Here is a 15,760-nt window from a genome sequence, read left to right as displayed (position 1 = left end):
AGTTAACTATAACAAGTCTCAAAAAGGATCTTTTTTTTTTTTTAACCTCTATTACAGGGGTTCTTCAAAATTCCTGGACTTGTATGTTTATATCTTCACAGAATTTAGGAAGTTTTCAATAATTATTCACTGAATACATTTTTGAAATGCCTTTTCCTGTCTCTTCTTCTAGAACACTCATAATTTGAAGATTTGCTCAAAGGTGCCCCATAACTCTCCTCTGTTGCTTCTTTTTTTTCCTTGACTGAGTTATTTCAAACAAACTTTTGTTCAAGCTCAGAAATTCTTTCTTCTCTTTGATCAATTCCACAACTGAGGTCCTCAAGTGTATTTTTTATTTTAGCTATAGAGTTCTTTGGCTACAAGATTTCTAACTATTTTTATAATCTTTCTTTGCTAAATTTCTCAGGCATATCATAAACTGCCTGTATTCTCTCATCTACCATTAAGTTTCTTTTAAATCATACTTTTGATGGCTGGGTTGTAGCTCAGTATTAGAACACTTGTCTAGCATGTATGAGGCCCAGAGTTCAATCCCCAGCACTTCAAAAATAAATAATTAAATAAATATATCAACTTTTGAATTCTTTGTCAGGCAATTCATTTATTTCCTTTGCTTTGGAGTTCTGCTAAAGAGTTATGATGTTCCTTTGGAAGCATAATGTTCACCCTGTTTTTTCATGTTTCTTATGTCACTGTATCTGTTGGGTTAGTTTCCTCTACCAATTTCATAGGATGGCTTTTGTAATAAAAGACTTTTTTTCTGCATAGACTGCATTGGCTCTGATTCCATATTAGCACTTTAGAGCAGTGACCACATAGCTTCTTCGGCTATGATCAAGGTCAGTAATGTCTACAGGTGTCTCACTGGCCTAGGACTGTGGGACTGCCCTGTCAACTGGAATGTCATTTCTCTTAGAGTGGTTGGGTTCACTGGGAACACTGGGAACTGTGTGGCCCCCTGTGGGAAATGTGAGAAACACATCAGTTTCCTTGGACAGGGCAGGGACAGGATTGCTCTGGTGGGCCAGTGAAGGTGAGATATGACTGGTATGGCAGCAAATGTATGGCACAGATTGAGGACCTGTCTACATCTGAGGTTCACACAGGTTGATTTCATAGAACCTCTGAGCACCAACCTGCTCAGAGCAGCTGCTTCCTGGGACCAAGAGTGAGGAGCAATCCATTTGTTTCTCAAGTCTCAGCTGGCTAAACTTCTGAGAATTACCCAGCTGCTTCTTGAGGCGACAAGATGCATCACTCAGTTGCATTCCAGAAACCTTAGGGGCTAAGCTGAACAGGGTAGTTGTTTGCTAAACAGGGTCATGGGTAAGTGGGTAGGGCCACCCATCTCCTGCATTTTATATTTGAAGAAGAAAAATTATGTGTTTACCGTTATTTGCATAAAAAAATACCAAAAAGATTTTTAAAAAACAGTAAAATGTTTACCTTTGGGTAGAGGGAAAAATGCAGACAAGGCTGAGAATGTCAGAAATATACAACACAGCTGAATTTCATTTCTGTTAAATTACATCTAGTATTCTTTTTGCATTTTTAAATAAATTTAATATTATCAAAGCATACACAGTATATCAATTAAGAGTTTATATGATTAAAGCAAATCTCTCACTCCAATTCAAACAATTCTCATTTATTCTTATGGTTGAACCAATAACCCAGAATAATATGCTTACCTCATATTTTTAAATTATCAACTTTAAAATCTGATGTCTAATATGAAAATTTAATTATTTATCGTCCTTTTCCCATACAATCAATGTCTAAAACATGTTCTAACTTTTAATTATTCTATAAGTACTTGTGAATTTTAATAATAACTGCTATATGAATAAAAACAAAATTATACCTTTATTGCTTATGTGGTTAATTCAACATTACTTAATTTATCATTCTGAAAGACAAACATGTTAGTGTTAGTACTTTCTTATCTTCCTTCCCCCTTCCATCAATTTACCCTTTATATTGTTAACAATTTCATTCTGTCCTGCTACAGCAGCATTTGGGCTCTGTTCACTCATGTAGTTACAAAAGGTTGACTCAAAAGTTGAAAATCACCAGGTGTGGTGGCACACACCTATAATCCCAGCAACTCAGGAGGCTGAGGCAGGAGGATTATAAATTCAAGGCCAGCCTCAGAAATTTAGCAAGGCCCTAAGCAACTCAGCAAGACCCTGTTCAAAATAAAAAATAAAATGGGCTATGGATGTGGCTCAATGGTAAAGCTATTCCCAGCAGCCCCTACCAAAAAGTTGAAAATCAAGAAACAGTAAACATATTTTCATAACTATGTAAATATTATTTAAGGAAACATGATCTTGGCACACTTTGGTTTTTACTCTGTAGTCCAATGTGACAATCTTAGGACTACTTAAAAAACACCATTCTGAGATTCAAGGTCAAATGGATTCATTATTACAGTCCCATATATATTGCTTAACATCATGCCACATTCTAATCTGATTCATATAACCAAGATTTTCCATAATACCTTCAAGTGCCTTTTAAAATTCTTATTCATACTACTCTCTTTTATCATAGCATCAATTTTGTCCCAAACTTTCCATGACACTCTTCATCATATCCGATCCCCATTTTTTCCCAAAAAATATCTTCCTAAAACCCTATTCTGTCCTTCTGCTCTAACCTAGAATAATTGTTTTCTCTGGGTCTTCTGAATGGCTGTTGTCAATCTATATCGCCTTCTCACTTTCTCTTCTAGGATGGCTCAATTTTTCTTAAACCAATGTCATCTTTGTTGTTATTTCATCATGAGCACATCCTTAAATAACTATCTAAATGACAGTTAAAGAAAGAAAAGTTTCTGGATCCACCCCATGGATGAGAATTCTACCCTCATAAATGATCATTTGACTTAGTAGAGAATTTTTGGTTAAAAAATTATTTTTCCCAGCAGGGCGCAGTGGCACCCACCTGTTATCCCAGCAGCAGGAGGCTGAGACAGGAGAATCCCAAGTGCAAAGCCAACCTCAGCAATGGCAAGGTGCTAAGCAACTCAGTGAGAACCTGTCTCTAAATAAAATACAAAATAGGGCTGGGAATGTGGCTAGTAGTAGAGTATCCCTGAGTTCACTCGCCAGTACCAAGGGGGGGGGGGATTAAAAAATTAAAAAAAAAAAAATATATATATATATATACACACACATATACATATATATATATTTCCCCCAAGAAAATTAAAATACTGTCCCATTTTCATCCAAGATTAGCATGACTGATAAGATACCCATATGACATTCATTTATTGATATTGACTTATTCCTCCCTGGAAGTTATGGGAATCATTTCTTCATCCATGGAATTCTGAAATTTTGCAATAACATAACAATGTATCTAGGCAATGGGTCTTTGTACTCACTGTCCTAATTAACTAGTGGGTCTTTTGGTCTGAAGTCTGTAATCTGCATGAGTTACTAACCCCTGTCTCCAAATTAATCTGTAGAAAACTGTAGAAACCATGGGGCTGGGGATGTGGCTCAAGCGGTAGCACGCTCGCCTGGCATGCGTGCAGCCCGGGTTCGATCCTCAGCACCACATACCAACAACTAAAAAAATTTTTAAATGTATCTGACAATACACAAATAAATATCCACATATCTAGTAATAGACACATAAACCCTAACTGGAAAAAAGTTAAAAGACTTTCAGTTCAGTAAGGAGTTTGAAAACTGTCACCTCCTCCCATCTTTACAAAAACAAAAAATACCAAACTAAAAATCATCAACTTTTCTTGGGCTTAGCAGAGACTACTGGGCAAACTACTACCTCAAAATCTAGAGAAATGGATAATCCAGAGTCACAGCCAACATATCCAAAGTTCCCTTATGTGGGAACTTTGACAAGCTACTGGAGAATAAGTATTAACTTGCCCAGGATAAATCTCTGCAGCCTTCAATATTAGGGGTCCCAATGCATTCCTGAGTTTTACCTCTAATAAACTCATCAAGTTCTCAAGGTGAAGAGAAAAGAAAGGTTCTTTCTAGCCTCTAGCAGAAGAGGGAACATAACCATTGTGAAATGTGCATTCATGTTTCTTCAAAACAAAGTCCTACTCTACTCTATCTAATGTAAGGGAAGAGCATTTCCTCAACTCCAGCCCCTTCTTAGTCTTCCCGATTTACCTGAAACAACAACAACAAAAAAAATCTGCCAAAGTCACAGCCCATGGTCACAGGCCTAATTTAACCTGGGCTTGGTGACACACACATGTAATCCCAGCTACTAGGGAAGCAGTGACATGACAATCAACTAGTTCAAGGCCAAATTGGGTAATTCAGCAAGATCCTATCGAAAATGAAAACGGTTGAGAATATAACTCCATTATAGAACACTTGCCTACCATGCCTACGGCCCCTGGGCTTACTCCTCAATACAAAAAAAAAAAAAAAAAATGGATATAAAGAGAATAGAATGCTTCTTCCTCTCCATGCCTTACCACCATATCACAGGGCTCTAGCTTAACAGCAATGGATTACAGCTGAAAGAGCTGCAAGAGTCAGACTCTAAGGAGAAGACAAAAACAAGGACACTAGGGAATTTGAAGCTTTAGCACTCATAGCAAATCTACAGCCCAACTCCTAGCCAGATTAACATGAAACTCTCACTAAAGGCGTTTTACCACTCAATTTCTATTGTCTGATACTATGGCTTTCAGCCAAAAACCAAATTATGTTAAAAGGCAAGAATAAACACAGACTAAAGAGACAAAGCAAGCATCAGGACCAGATTCAAATAGTAAGGTATTCTAGAATTACTGGACAGGGTTTAAAGTAACTATAATCAACATGCTTAAGGATCTAATGGAAAAAGTAGATAACATGCTATAATGTAAGCAGAGGAAAACTCTAAAAAAGAAGCAAAGTGAAATGCTAGAAATCAAAAACACTACAACAAAAATGAAGAAATCTTTGATATACTCATCAGTTGACTAGACATATCTGAAGAATAAATGAGCTTGGAGTTGGGGCTGTGGCTCAGTGGTAGAGTGCTTGCCTCGCATGTGTGAGGCACTGGGTTTGAACCTCAGCACCATATAAATAAAATAAAGGTATTGTGTCCATCTACAATAAAAAAAAAGGTGTGTGTGTATACACACACACACACACACACGAATAAATGAGCTTGAAGATATTTCAATAGACTTTCCAAACTGAAATGCAAAGTAAAAAGAATGAGAACAAACAAACAACAACATCAAAAAAAAAAAAAAACTGTGGGACAATTTCAAACATGTAGCACAGACATAAATGAAATACCAGAAAGAGAAAAGAGGTAGCTCAGTTGGTAGCTTGGGCATGTGCAAGGCCCTGTATTTAATCTCCAGTACCACAAAAGAAAAAGAAGAGTACAGAAGAAGCATTTAAAATAACAGTGGCTGGGGCTGGGGATGTGGCTCAAGCGGTAGCGCGCTCGCCTGGTGTGCGTGCGGCCAGGGTTCGATCCTCAGCACCACATACAAACAAAGATGTTGTGTCCGCTGATAACTGAAAAATAAATATTGAAATTCTCTCTCTCTCCTCTCTCTCTCACTCTCTCTTTAAAAAAAATAAATAAATAAAAAAAATAAATAAAATAACAGTGGCTAATAATTTTCCTACTAGTGATAGATACTAAAACCACAGATAAAGGAAACTCAAAGATCATCAAGCAGAATAAATAACAAAGACATCTACACTTCTACAGAAAACCAAAGATAAAAGAAACATGAAAGAAAAACAGATAATGAAGAAATAAAAATAATAATTACAGAGTTTCAAAAGAAACTGAAAGTAAGGGAAACTTAAGTAAAATATTTAAAGCATTTTTAAAAACCTTTTGAATGTTTTATCTATAAAGAAATGATAAATGGGGCTGGGGTTGTGGCTTAGTGGTAGATGGCTCGCCTAGCTTGTGCGAGGTCTTGGGTTTGATCCTCAGCACCAATATAAGTAAATAAAAATAAATGTATTGTATCCAACTACAACTAAAAAATTTTTTAAAAATTTAAAAACAAATGATAAATGAGGAGATTAAATGTTTAACCTGTTTTAAATATCATACAATGGGTACCCCCATAAATACATACATTTATGATATTTTTATGTAGGACTTTAAATTTAAATTTTTTAAATATCAAAAAGAAAAAAAGGTCAACCCAATATCTCTAGCACCACAAAAAATGTTTTGTCAGACAATAAACATCAAGAGAATTCACTATCAGTAGATCTGCTTTGCAAGAAGTTATTTGAACTGGGGAGGAGGCACATGCCTGTAATCCCAGCAGCTTGGAAGGAAGAGGCAGGATGATCATGATATAAATCAAAGGCAGCCCGAGCAATTTAGCAAGGCCCTAAGTAACTTATTGAGAACATTTCCAAAAAAAAAAAAAAAAAGGGCTAGGGATGTGGCTCAGTGGTTAAGTGCCCTTGGGTTCAATCCTTAGTATCAAAAAAAAAAAAAAAAAAAAAAAAAGTTTTTTATTATAAAGCAAATATTTGATCTACATAAAGGAAGAATATCAGAAAAGTAAATGAAGGTAAAATAAATCTTTAAATTTAATTGAGCTACAAGGTATCTACTGCAAATTATAATAGTAACAATGTACAGGGCAATTATTGCTTAAGATTAAGTGAAAGGAAGATCAGTAGTGTCACAAAAAGAAGGGATGGAAGAACTAAGAATGTTACATCATATTGTACCCACATTACATATCATGTAAAGCAAGAGTGTTATTTGATTATGTACTTAGATAAGTGTAAATATATATGGTAAAATGTATAGGGTAAGAATAAAGAAAAATGTTTAGAAGAAGTATAATTAATATGTGGAGAGAAATAAATAGAATTATAAAACACTCAATTAAAACGAGAGAAGGCATAAAATGAAAGGAGAAATAAAAACAAGTATAATAAACAGAAAAGTTAATGAACATGGCAAATATTTATCCAACTCTATTAATCATCATTTGAAGTATGATTTATTTATACCGATTAAAATACAGATCAGCAGCTAGAAGCCAGTTATGCTCCTCCAGAAGCACATGAGTTTTCTACATTCAACTACTCACTTAAAATAGGATGACAGGCAGATGCCAGGGTGCATGCCTGGAATCCCAGCGGCTAGAGAGGCTGAGGCAGGAGGATGCCAAGTTTAAAGCCAGCCTCAGCAACTTAACAAGTCCCTAAGCAACTTAGCAGTTTCTAAGCAACTTAGTGAGAACCTGTCTCAGAGTTCAAAATAATAATAATAATAAAGGCTCAGGATGTGGCTCAGTGGTTAAGCACCCCTGGGTTCAATACTTGGTACCAAAAAAATAAGATGATGATAACCCAGAAACTGAAACATTTAAATAGAAGACCAACTTAAACAGGAATATGGGAAATAGATGAATTTAAAATAAGCCAGGGGCTGGGATGGTGGCTCAGTGGTAGCGGGCTCGCCTGGCATGCGTGCGGCCCGGGTTCGATCCTCAGCACCACATACAAACAAAGATGTTGTGTCTGCCGAAAACTGAAAAATAAATATTAAAATTCTCTCTCTCTCCCTCTCTCTTTTTAAAAAAACAAATAAATAAAATAAAGACAATAAAGACCATCAACAACTAAAAAAATATTATAAATAAATAAAAATAATAAAATAAGCCAGTATAAACTGAAATCTTTAATTATCCTTTGGGTCTGGGGATAAGGTTCAGTGATAGAAAACTTTTCATGCCAGCATGTGTGAGGTCCTGGGTTTGATTCCCAGCACTGTGTAACTACTTATTTATTTATTATTTAATTATTTAATATACATTGTTACACACAAAAAAACTGTTACTTATAATACTGACACTTTATCTGGCATAATAAAGTTCTTGGAACATGCACAGCTCACTCAATCACCTGGCTGGTTCTTTACTTAGAAGAATTCAAAATTAAAGATTTTTGTTACTTCTCACTGTTTCTCAATAAGCATTTCAAAACACAAAACAACATACAGAAATAAAAGCAATATTTCATAAGTAATCAAAAGATCATTTTCTTAAGTTTGGGAAAGGTGCAAAAATTACATGGAACAGCCGGGTGCACACTAGTAATCCTAATGGGTCGGAAAGCTGAGACAGGAGGATTGAGAGTTCAAACCTAGCCTCAGCAACTTAGAAACACCCTGTATCTAAATAAAATATGTAAAAAGGCTGGGGATGTGGCTCAGTGGTTGAGGGCCCCAGGGTTCAATCCTCAGTACAAAAAAAAAAAAAAAGAAAAAAGAAAAACATGAAACATCCAAAGTATACACCTAAATATAAAAGATGGTACTGCCCGAAAACTGCTGGAAAACATTCAGCCGCCTTCAACAAAGTTCCAATCTAAAAATGAAATGAATTCTTTCTCACTATGGTATATAACCAAAAGAAGAAATACCAGCAATACCAGCAAAATTGAAGACTTGGGTTCAAGTATAAATTTGCCACCTAACTAGCTTTGTGACAATGTGGCACATCCATTCATTCATCATTTTTGAGAGATTATGCACCAGACACAACAGTGAATATCAAAAATCCCTGTCCTTATGTATGACACATTCTAAATCACTAAATCTCTAAAAACAACTGTTTTCTTTCTTAGCTAAAATAATAAATTTTATATTTAAGTATTTCAATTCTTTAAAAAAAAAAATCTGCTATTGCTCTTCTGAATCCAGGAAAGTAAATTTATTTAATCATATAATCTGAAATCCACTCTTGTCACTAGCTAAAACCATGTGTTATCATATTCAGACAGCAAACAGAGGAAGTAACTGTTAGTATATTTTCAATCTAAATAAAATATGAAGCTTACTGGCCTATTATTTCATAATTAAACTTTCTTGGATGGGTTCAAAGAAAGAACAATTTTATGAGAAATTCCATATAATGAATAAGTTTACACACACTTCCAGTATTTAAGTCTATAAAAATACAGATTATTATTGAATCAAGTAGTCAGTTTATCTTCTCTTCAGAGTAGTTATGTTTTCAACGTGCTTGCTGCAAAACATGTAGTCAGAAAAGCCCAGTTCTGTATTCACATATGGTTCTTGTGCCTAACAAATTTTCTTTCACATGGATATATATTTTCCCCACAATAAAATGGGCAAGGCCAGGCGCAGTGGCACACACCTGTAATATCAGAAGCTCAGGAAGCTGAGGAAGAAGGATCTCTAGTTCAAAGCCAGCCTCAGCAAAAGTGAGGCACTAAGCAACTCAATGAGACCCTGCCTCTAAATAAAATACAAAAAAGGGCTGGGGATGTGGCTCAGTGGTTGAGTGTCCCTAAATTCAATCTTTAGTACCAAAAATTTAAAAAAGGGCATGACAGTCCCTTAGCTCCTAAATGTTAAGTTTTTAAAAATATCTTCTGTATTCATTTTTGCCAGATAAAACTCTGGAATCACAAATTACATTTCTGATAAGAGTAAACCAGCATTTGCATTAAATATTCTTTCACCAACAGACATCAAAAGTAATCTCAGACATGGTTAAGCCTGTAATTTCTAATCTAAGTGTCATTCCCAAATGAGAAACTGAATTAACATATCTACTAAAAAAAAATATTCCAACAAAAGAGACCTCTCCATTTATTTCCAAATAATAAATATATTCAAAGTTTGTCAAAGCAGGTCAATTCCACCCAACTCCAAAACTGTATGAGCAGTAGTTCCTCCCAATTGTGCTAGTTGTTGTATTTGTGCTTCTTTTTCAAGTTGTCTTTAAGAATATGAGGTCCAGGCTGGGGTTGTAGCTCAGTGGTAGAGCGCTTGCCTAGCATGTGTGAGGCACTGGGTTCGATTCTCAGCACCACAGGTAAATAAATAAATAAAATAAAGGTCCATCAACATCTAAAAAATTCATATATTAAAAAAAAAGAATGAGGACCACCATCAACCACAATAAATGCAAATGAAGTAAAAGCATAGAAACTGCTAGCAAGATGATACACAGAAATGGACAGTGGTAGAATCATGTGCTCTCTTTAGCAGCATTTATACTACAAAGGGATGGAACACCTTACATAAATGTATCTAAAATATTTTAAACACATGCAATACAAACAACTAATGTTTTGTGCATAAGTGTGTAATAATACTATCATCTGATTTCTACTGTAATCTGAACTAGATTCCCAACTCAGCTATATCAGATACCAAAAGGAAACCTTATTACACCAGCTATATTTTAAAAGACTCATATTGAGTATTGTTTACTTGATTTATATTTTTAAATCAAATAAATGACAAGACTGATAAAACAAGTGATGTAGAACTTAGAGAAATAATTATATTAGTAATCCAGCTCTCTAGGCTGTACACTTTTTAGCTAGAACCCTGTATGCATAACATAAAAAGGTCAAGCTTTGGAACCAGGAAGATATGGATTTGAACACCAGTGTACCACGTCTTGGACATGAACTTTCTGATCTCACTTTTTCATCTCTAAAGTGGGAATATTAATTACCTACCTTTAAGGTTTGCAATAATGATCAGTGGGAAAAAATACATATATAAAGTACTCGGCATGAGATACTAAAGAAATATCAACTATTAATATTTTATTACTTATAAGCACCCATGAAAAGAGAGGATATAAGAACGGACATGACAGGAAGATGCTCAGAATCTTGGTTACATTTAACTACTAAAAAACAAAAACACCTTTAATATTTCAAGTTAAACTTCGGGCTCAATTTTCTGTTCATACTTTATTTGTGTATATGGTGATATTATAGCTGCTTCTTAAATACAGAAATTCCAAAAATAACTACCAGTCTACTTATTTTGGAGTAAATAAAAATGAAAGATTACTCTCACATAACAGATAATTTTATGAACAGATGAGATGGTTTTACCATTTAAAAAATTCCAAAACTAAATTACAAAAGGATAGTAAAAGATTCCTACCTTTAAACCGACTGCTATAAGATCTGTAACAACACTGTATGGAAAAAGTAAAAAGAGAAAATGGAAAACAAAGTTAGAGAACAAGTTTTTTAAAAAGACAGAGATAATAAGGTTAAAGAAAAAAAGAAAAAGCACTTAACAAATAACAAAAATAAAAATGTAATGAGTTGTGAAATGTTAATTAAAAACAAAAATGATGGAATGTCTAGTAACAGCAGAGTGTAAAAGCAAAGCCTCAATAGCAAAGTAAGAAATTTAAAATTATCTTTTAGTACTATACTGATGCATCAAAACAATGTGTTAAAATTTATTCATTTACCTCTGTTTAATAAATTCAGACCAAAATTTAAAATCACCAAAGTTCATGCCTTTGAATCACTGGTATGAATGATTACATCTAAAGTTTCAAATAAAACAAAACCAGTGCTTGTGTTTTATAGACTTAGAAAGCAAATCTGCATTTACACCAAAACCTGCTCACCAAAATACAGTTAAGACAATCTCCCAGAACTAAAATAGGTACAAACATCAAATTTCAGGCATCAAAATTAAAAAAAAAAAAAAAAAGCTTTAAAAAAAATTCTGCCATGTCAAAATAATGCAAGTATAAAATCATTCTCTTAGGAAGAAATGAAAACACACACACACACACACACACACACACACACACACCAGTGGGATATGAAGAGACACTAGAAAGATAATTTTGATTAGTGGTCTGTTGTTTGTTTTTCTAACAAAATAAAGGAAAAGAAGCTTTTTCGGGCTGTGAGAAAATGAAGAAATTTAATTAGCTTCCTGAGGGCACATTCTCCCCTTAAGACCAAGATGTAAAAATTCCTATAAAGTCTTGCTGTACAAAAAATTAATTCTTCTACATCTTCAATGAATAGGCTCCATATTTCCTAAAACAAACCTACAAATAAGTCCTATATACCATTTAATAACTTATAATGTCATCATTACTACATGTAAACAAATGTATGGATCTGGATCGTTAAGTAACATTAATCTGATTGTTTTAAACAGTAAGCTTGTAGATTTCATCTTCCCTTGTAGACTTCTGAAACTTGAAATCCATTTTTCTAAAATTTAAACATGACAACTAATGTTTTGTGCATAAGTGTATAATAATACTATCATTACTGATGCAAAGAGCAAATGATATTCCTACCTGAACTCCCAAATGAACTTACCTTCTGTATCATTACCCTGGATATTTAAGCCAATAAACTCATTCTTAGCTTTAAAACCACAAATAAGGCAAAGGGAGAGTTAACACTATCAAAGAGTAACTTTGCACTTCACAGCTATCAAAGAGTTTAAGAGCCAAGACACACAATTCAAGAGTCCTCTTTATTTTTACTATAAATTTTAAGACTCAAAAAGCTAGCCTGCTTCTATATATGAAGTAAAACCTTTTAAGGACAATTCACATACTGAAATACTAATTTTACAGACTTCCTGAACTAAAATACTGGCACAATGACATAAATCATTAGAGTAGCAAACTTTGCACATATATAAAATGTAACAATAAGATAATGTGAAACAAGTCTTCAATAATGCCCAGAGAAGCTCCAATTAAACAAAATAGCTTCAATTAAATAAAAATAATACTTTAAAGAACAATACAACCATAAATAAAATCTAAAATTGCACTTTGTCATCTGCTGAAGTACGTAATCTGCATTCAAATAAATTAATCCATTTACCACACTTAATATTGCAAACCTAAGATAAATGAAATCTAATGAGGACAAAAATGGTTGGAAGATTCTAGTGTCTTCACAGCTTGCAACAATCATCAACTATATGGCAACATGTAAAATGGCTTTTACTTTTCCAAACCAGGAAGCTTACAGAAACCTTGTCATAAACTTCACTGCATTAATGGGGATAAATAAATAGATTTGGAATCCCCAACAGAGTTTGGAATTAAAAAAAAAAAACTTGTTGTAGACATAATATGACCTTCGATTACTAATTCACCAAGATCCTTCAATTAACGCTTTAATCAATAAAATATATCTGATCCCACCCTATATCCCTGAGTTCCCAGAGAAATATTTATTGGGTACAGGCGATTCTAAATCTTTTCGTTTTGATCACGAACCCCATTTAGTTTCTGAGCATTGGAAAACTCCCTGAAAATTGTACTTACACAATTTCTTACACACACGGCAGCGAATTCACGAAGTTTCGAGGGGGTATAGGGAGAAGGGGAAGCGTCCATGGTCACTAAGTCTAGACGTGTGGTACACAGAAATCGTTAACAAGTCTCGCAGCGCAAGTCGGAAGACCTCGGCCGGCCCCCGGGCAGCCGCGCGGGGCCGCGGTTCGGGACCCGGTTACCGCCCAGACGTGTACCGACGCGCACCCTGGCCGTCCGCCACCCGGCGGCCACTCGCCTGGCCGCCGGGGAGAGCCCCACGGCTCCACCCCGCCGATAAACAGCAACTCTCCGAGCGGAGGACGCCCGCCCGCCTCGAGCGCCGCCTCCGCCTCCCCCAGCGCCGCGCACCATTTTCTGAGAGGAAGTGTCGGGAGGCCGGCTGGGCTCCCCAGACTCTGGGCGCCGAGGGCGGACCCAGGCACGGACTCTGAGCCGGGCTCTCCTCGGTTTCCCGCTTTGCGCTGTTGGGGTGCGAAGGGGCGAACATTACCCGGGCGCCGCGTGCGAGGAGACGCTGCAGTGGACCGCGCCTCCGCCGATTCAGGGAGCCCCACGAAGGCGCCCGGAAGCCCTGCCGTCGGGCTCTGCCCGGGCCGCTCCTCCGGCCGCCCGCGCCGCGCCCCGCTCCCCGGCCTCGGCGCGTCCCGCCGAGAGCAGAGAGGAAGCGGGGCCACCGCAGCCCCGCGCGGCCGCCAAGCCGCCTAACACTTACCCATCCATGGCCCAGACGGAGGAGCCCACCGTGCGAAGAGTGACGGGTTGGCCGCGAGCGGAGGGGGTAGGTGGCCGCTGCAGGGCGGCTCCGGGGACCAGAGAGCGGCGCCTCTCCGAGCCCCGGCGGGTCGGAGGTGGAAGCGAGTGGGAAACAGGGGCGGGGACCGGGCACGCTCCCGCCACCGCCGCGCCCCCGCCTTCCCAGCCCGCAAGCGCGCCCCCGCCTCGCCTGACCCCGCCCCCTCGGCGTCGACGCCCTCCCCCCCGGGTCCCGCCCCTACGCTCGCGCCCACCCTCGGCTCGGCTCCAGGGCGCCCTCTGCTCGTCGTCTCCTCTCCGCCCCGCCTTCCCCCTCTTCAGGCACGCGCGCGCGCGTCCCCAGCCTCGCTCCAGTGCTCGCGGGAGCGCGCGCCTTGTGCTTCCCGCTCCCTCCTCTGCCCAGCGGGCCTTCCGGCTTCGCGGACCTGGGCGGCCAGGTCAGAATACCTCCCCCTGCTGGCGGGAAAAGCCTTGGGACCCAACTCCCCAAAGTAGGACGGCGTGTCAGCTAGGACCGGAGAATCCGGGCTGTACTGGCAGAGCTGGACGAGGTTGTCGGAAGCACGGCCGAGGCCAGGCGTGATGGCCGGGAGCCAGGCGCGGTTGTGGTCTTCGGAGACCTGGACCCTCCGGCTCAAGGAAGACTCTAGGTTCCTGCCCCTGAAGTGGGCAACCTCTGGCCTGTGCGGGACCCGCCTGGCACCGGGAGTTGACTACTAGGACCCGCCCCAGGGACGCTGTACCCCGGATTACATTCCCAGAGCTTTTTATTTTTTATTTTGAGACGGTGCCTTGCTAAATTGCCTAGACTATTTCTGATTTTCCTGCCTCGGCCTCCTGAGCAGCTGGGATTACAGGCCCGTCATCGCGCTGGAACATTTTCATTTTATTTTATTTGTTTGTGGTACTGGGGATTGAACTCAGGGGCCCCCTACCGTTAAGCTACATCTCCAGCCCTTTTTATTTGGAGACAGGGTTTTGCTCAGTCTGGCCTCAAACTTGTGATCCTCCTATCTCAGCCTCCAGAACCTCTGGGATTACAGGCTAGGCTCGTGCCGCCACGCCCAGCCACATTTTCATTTTTGCATAATTTTGGTTTAAATTCTTTTTTACCTAGTGGTCTGATATTTAATTTACATTAAACTTTCATTACACATGTGTAGTATGGCCATTATATTACCAGCATTTTATGAGATTACTCATTCATACGTCCCAAAGCAGGGGAGGGGGCGGCTTCTGGGAAGGACTCATTACTCATACTCATTTTCCAGATGAAAGTATAACCAATAGTGGTATCACAGTTTCACAGTGAGGAAAAGTTTGCACCAAATCTCTTTCCTCTAGTCTGAGCAAAAATAAATACATGTGTGTGTGTATAATAACTATATAGTATATATACATATAACATATGTAACATGATACTTTGCTTGCTTTTTTTTTCTCCTTTAGTCTGTCTGATTCTAAAATTGAATGATTTTTCAGTTCACATATCACCAAAATGTGAGCCACCTAAGCCCTATCTTCAACCAAGCTTGCAACCTCCTTAAGAATGAAGAGGGCACTTCCTCTCCCCATTTGAAAAGTAAAAGGAGCCTCAAGCATGCAATCTTACTTATGTTCTGCTTAAGTAGGTGCTACTAATAAGATTTACTCATCCAGTCAGTATTTACTAAATTTTTACTATCTGCTGATACTGTAATGATGTGCAAAATCAGTTTCCATCATTGATGATAGAATGGATTGCTCAGTCAGTGTTTATGAGGTTTTGTTTGTTTTTGTTTTGGTAGAAAACAATTTTCAAATAGGTAAGTTATCTAATTCAGTGCAGTCATTTAAAAAAATATTTTTGTAGTTGTAGATGGACACAATACCTTTATTTTATTTATCTATTTTTAT

At 38.0% G+C, this 15,760-nt stretch overlaps 1 protein-coding gene across 8 annotated transcripts in view; it reads right to left on the bottom strand.

Moving 5' to 3' along the window:
- The window catches only part of PTBP3 (polypyrimidine tract binding protein 3), a 106,035-nt gene extending 92,069 nt beyond the window's left edge, over positions 1–13,966 (bottom strand). For 3 of the 8 annotated variants that reach the window (XM_081279307.1, XM_081279310.1, XM_081279309.1), the window contains exons 1-3: positions 13,824–13,957; positions 13,100–13,182; positions 10,936–10,969 (exon numbers count right to left, since the gene is read on the bottom strand). Coding sequence is in view for 2 of the 8 variants with exons in the window: in XM_081279304.1 (XP_081135430.1) it covers positions 10,936–10,969; positions 13,824–13,831 (42 nt within the window). In the remaining 6 variants the exon portion in view is untranslated. Of the gene's footprint in view, positions 1–10,935; positions 10,970–13,099; positions 13,183–13,823 lie in introns of all 8 variants that reach the window. The other 5 variants (XM_081279304.1, XM_081279305.1, XM_081279306.1 and 2 more) reach the window with 3 other exon arrangements.
- Positions 13,967–15,760: the final 1,794 nt, after the last annotated feature.

The sequence above is a fragment of the Spermophilus citellus genome (assembly GCF_964194105.1).
Source record: "Spermophilus citellus genome assembly, chromosome: 2".
Taxonomy (NCBI): Eukaryota; Metazoa; Chordata; class Mammalia; order Rodentia; family Sciuridae; genus Spermophilus; species Spermophilus citellus.
Note: the sequence above shows the minus strand (reverse complement) of the source record. Positions and strands in the feature narration are given on the sequence as shown.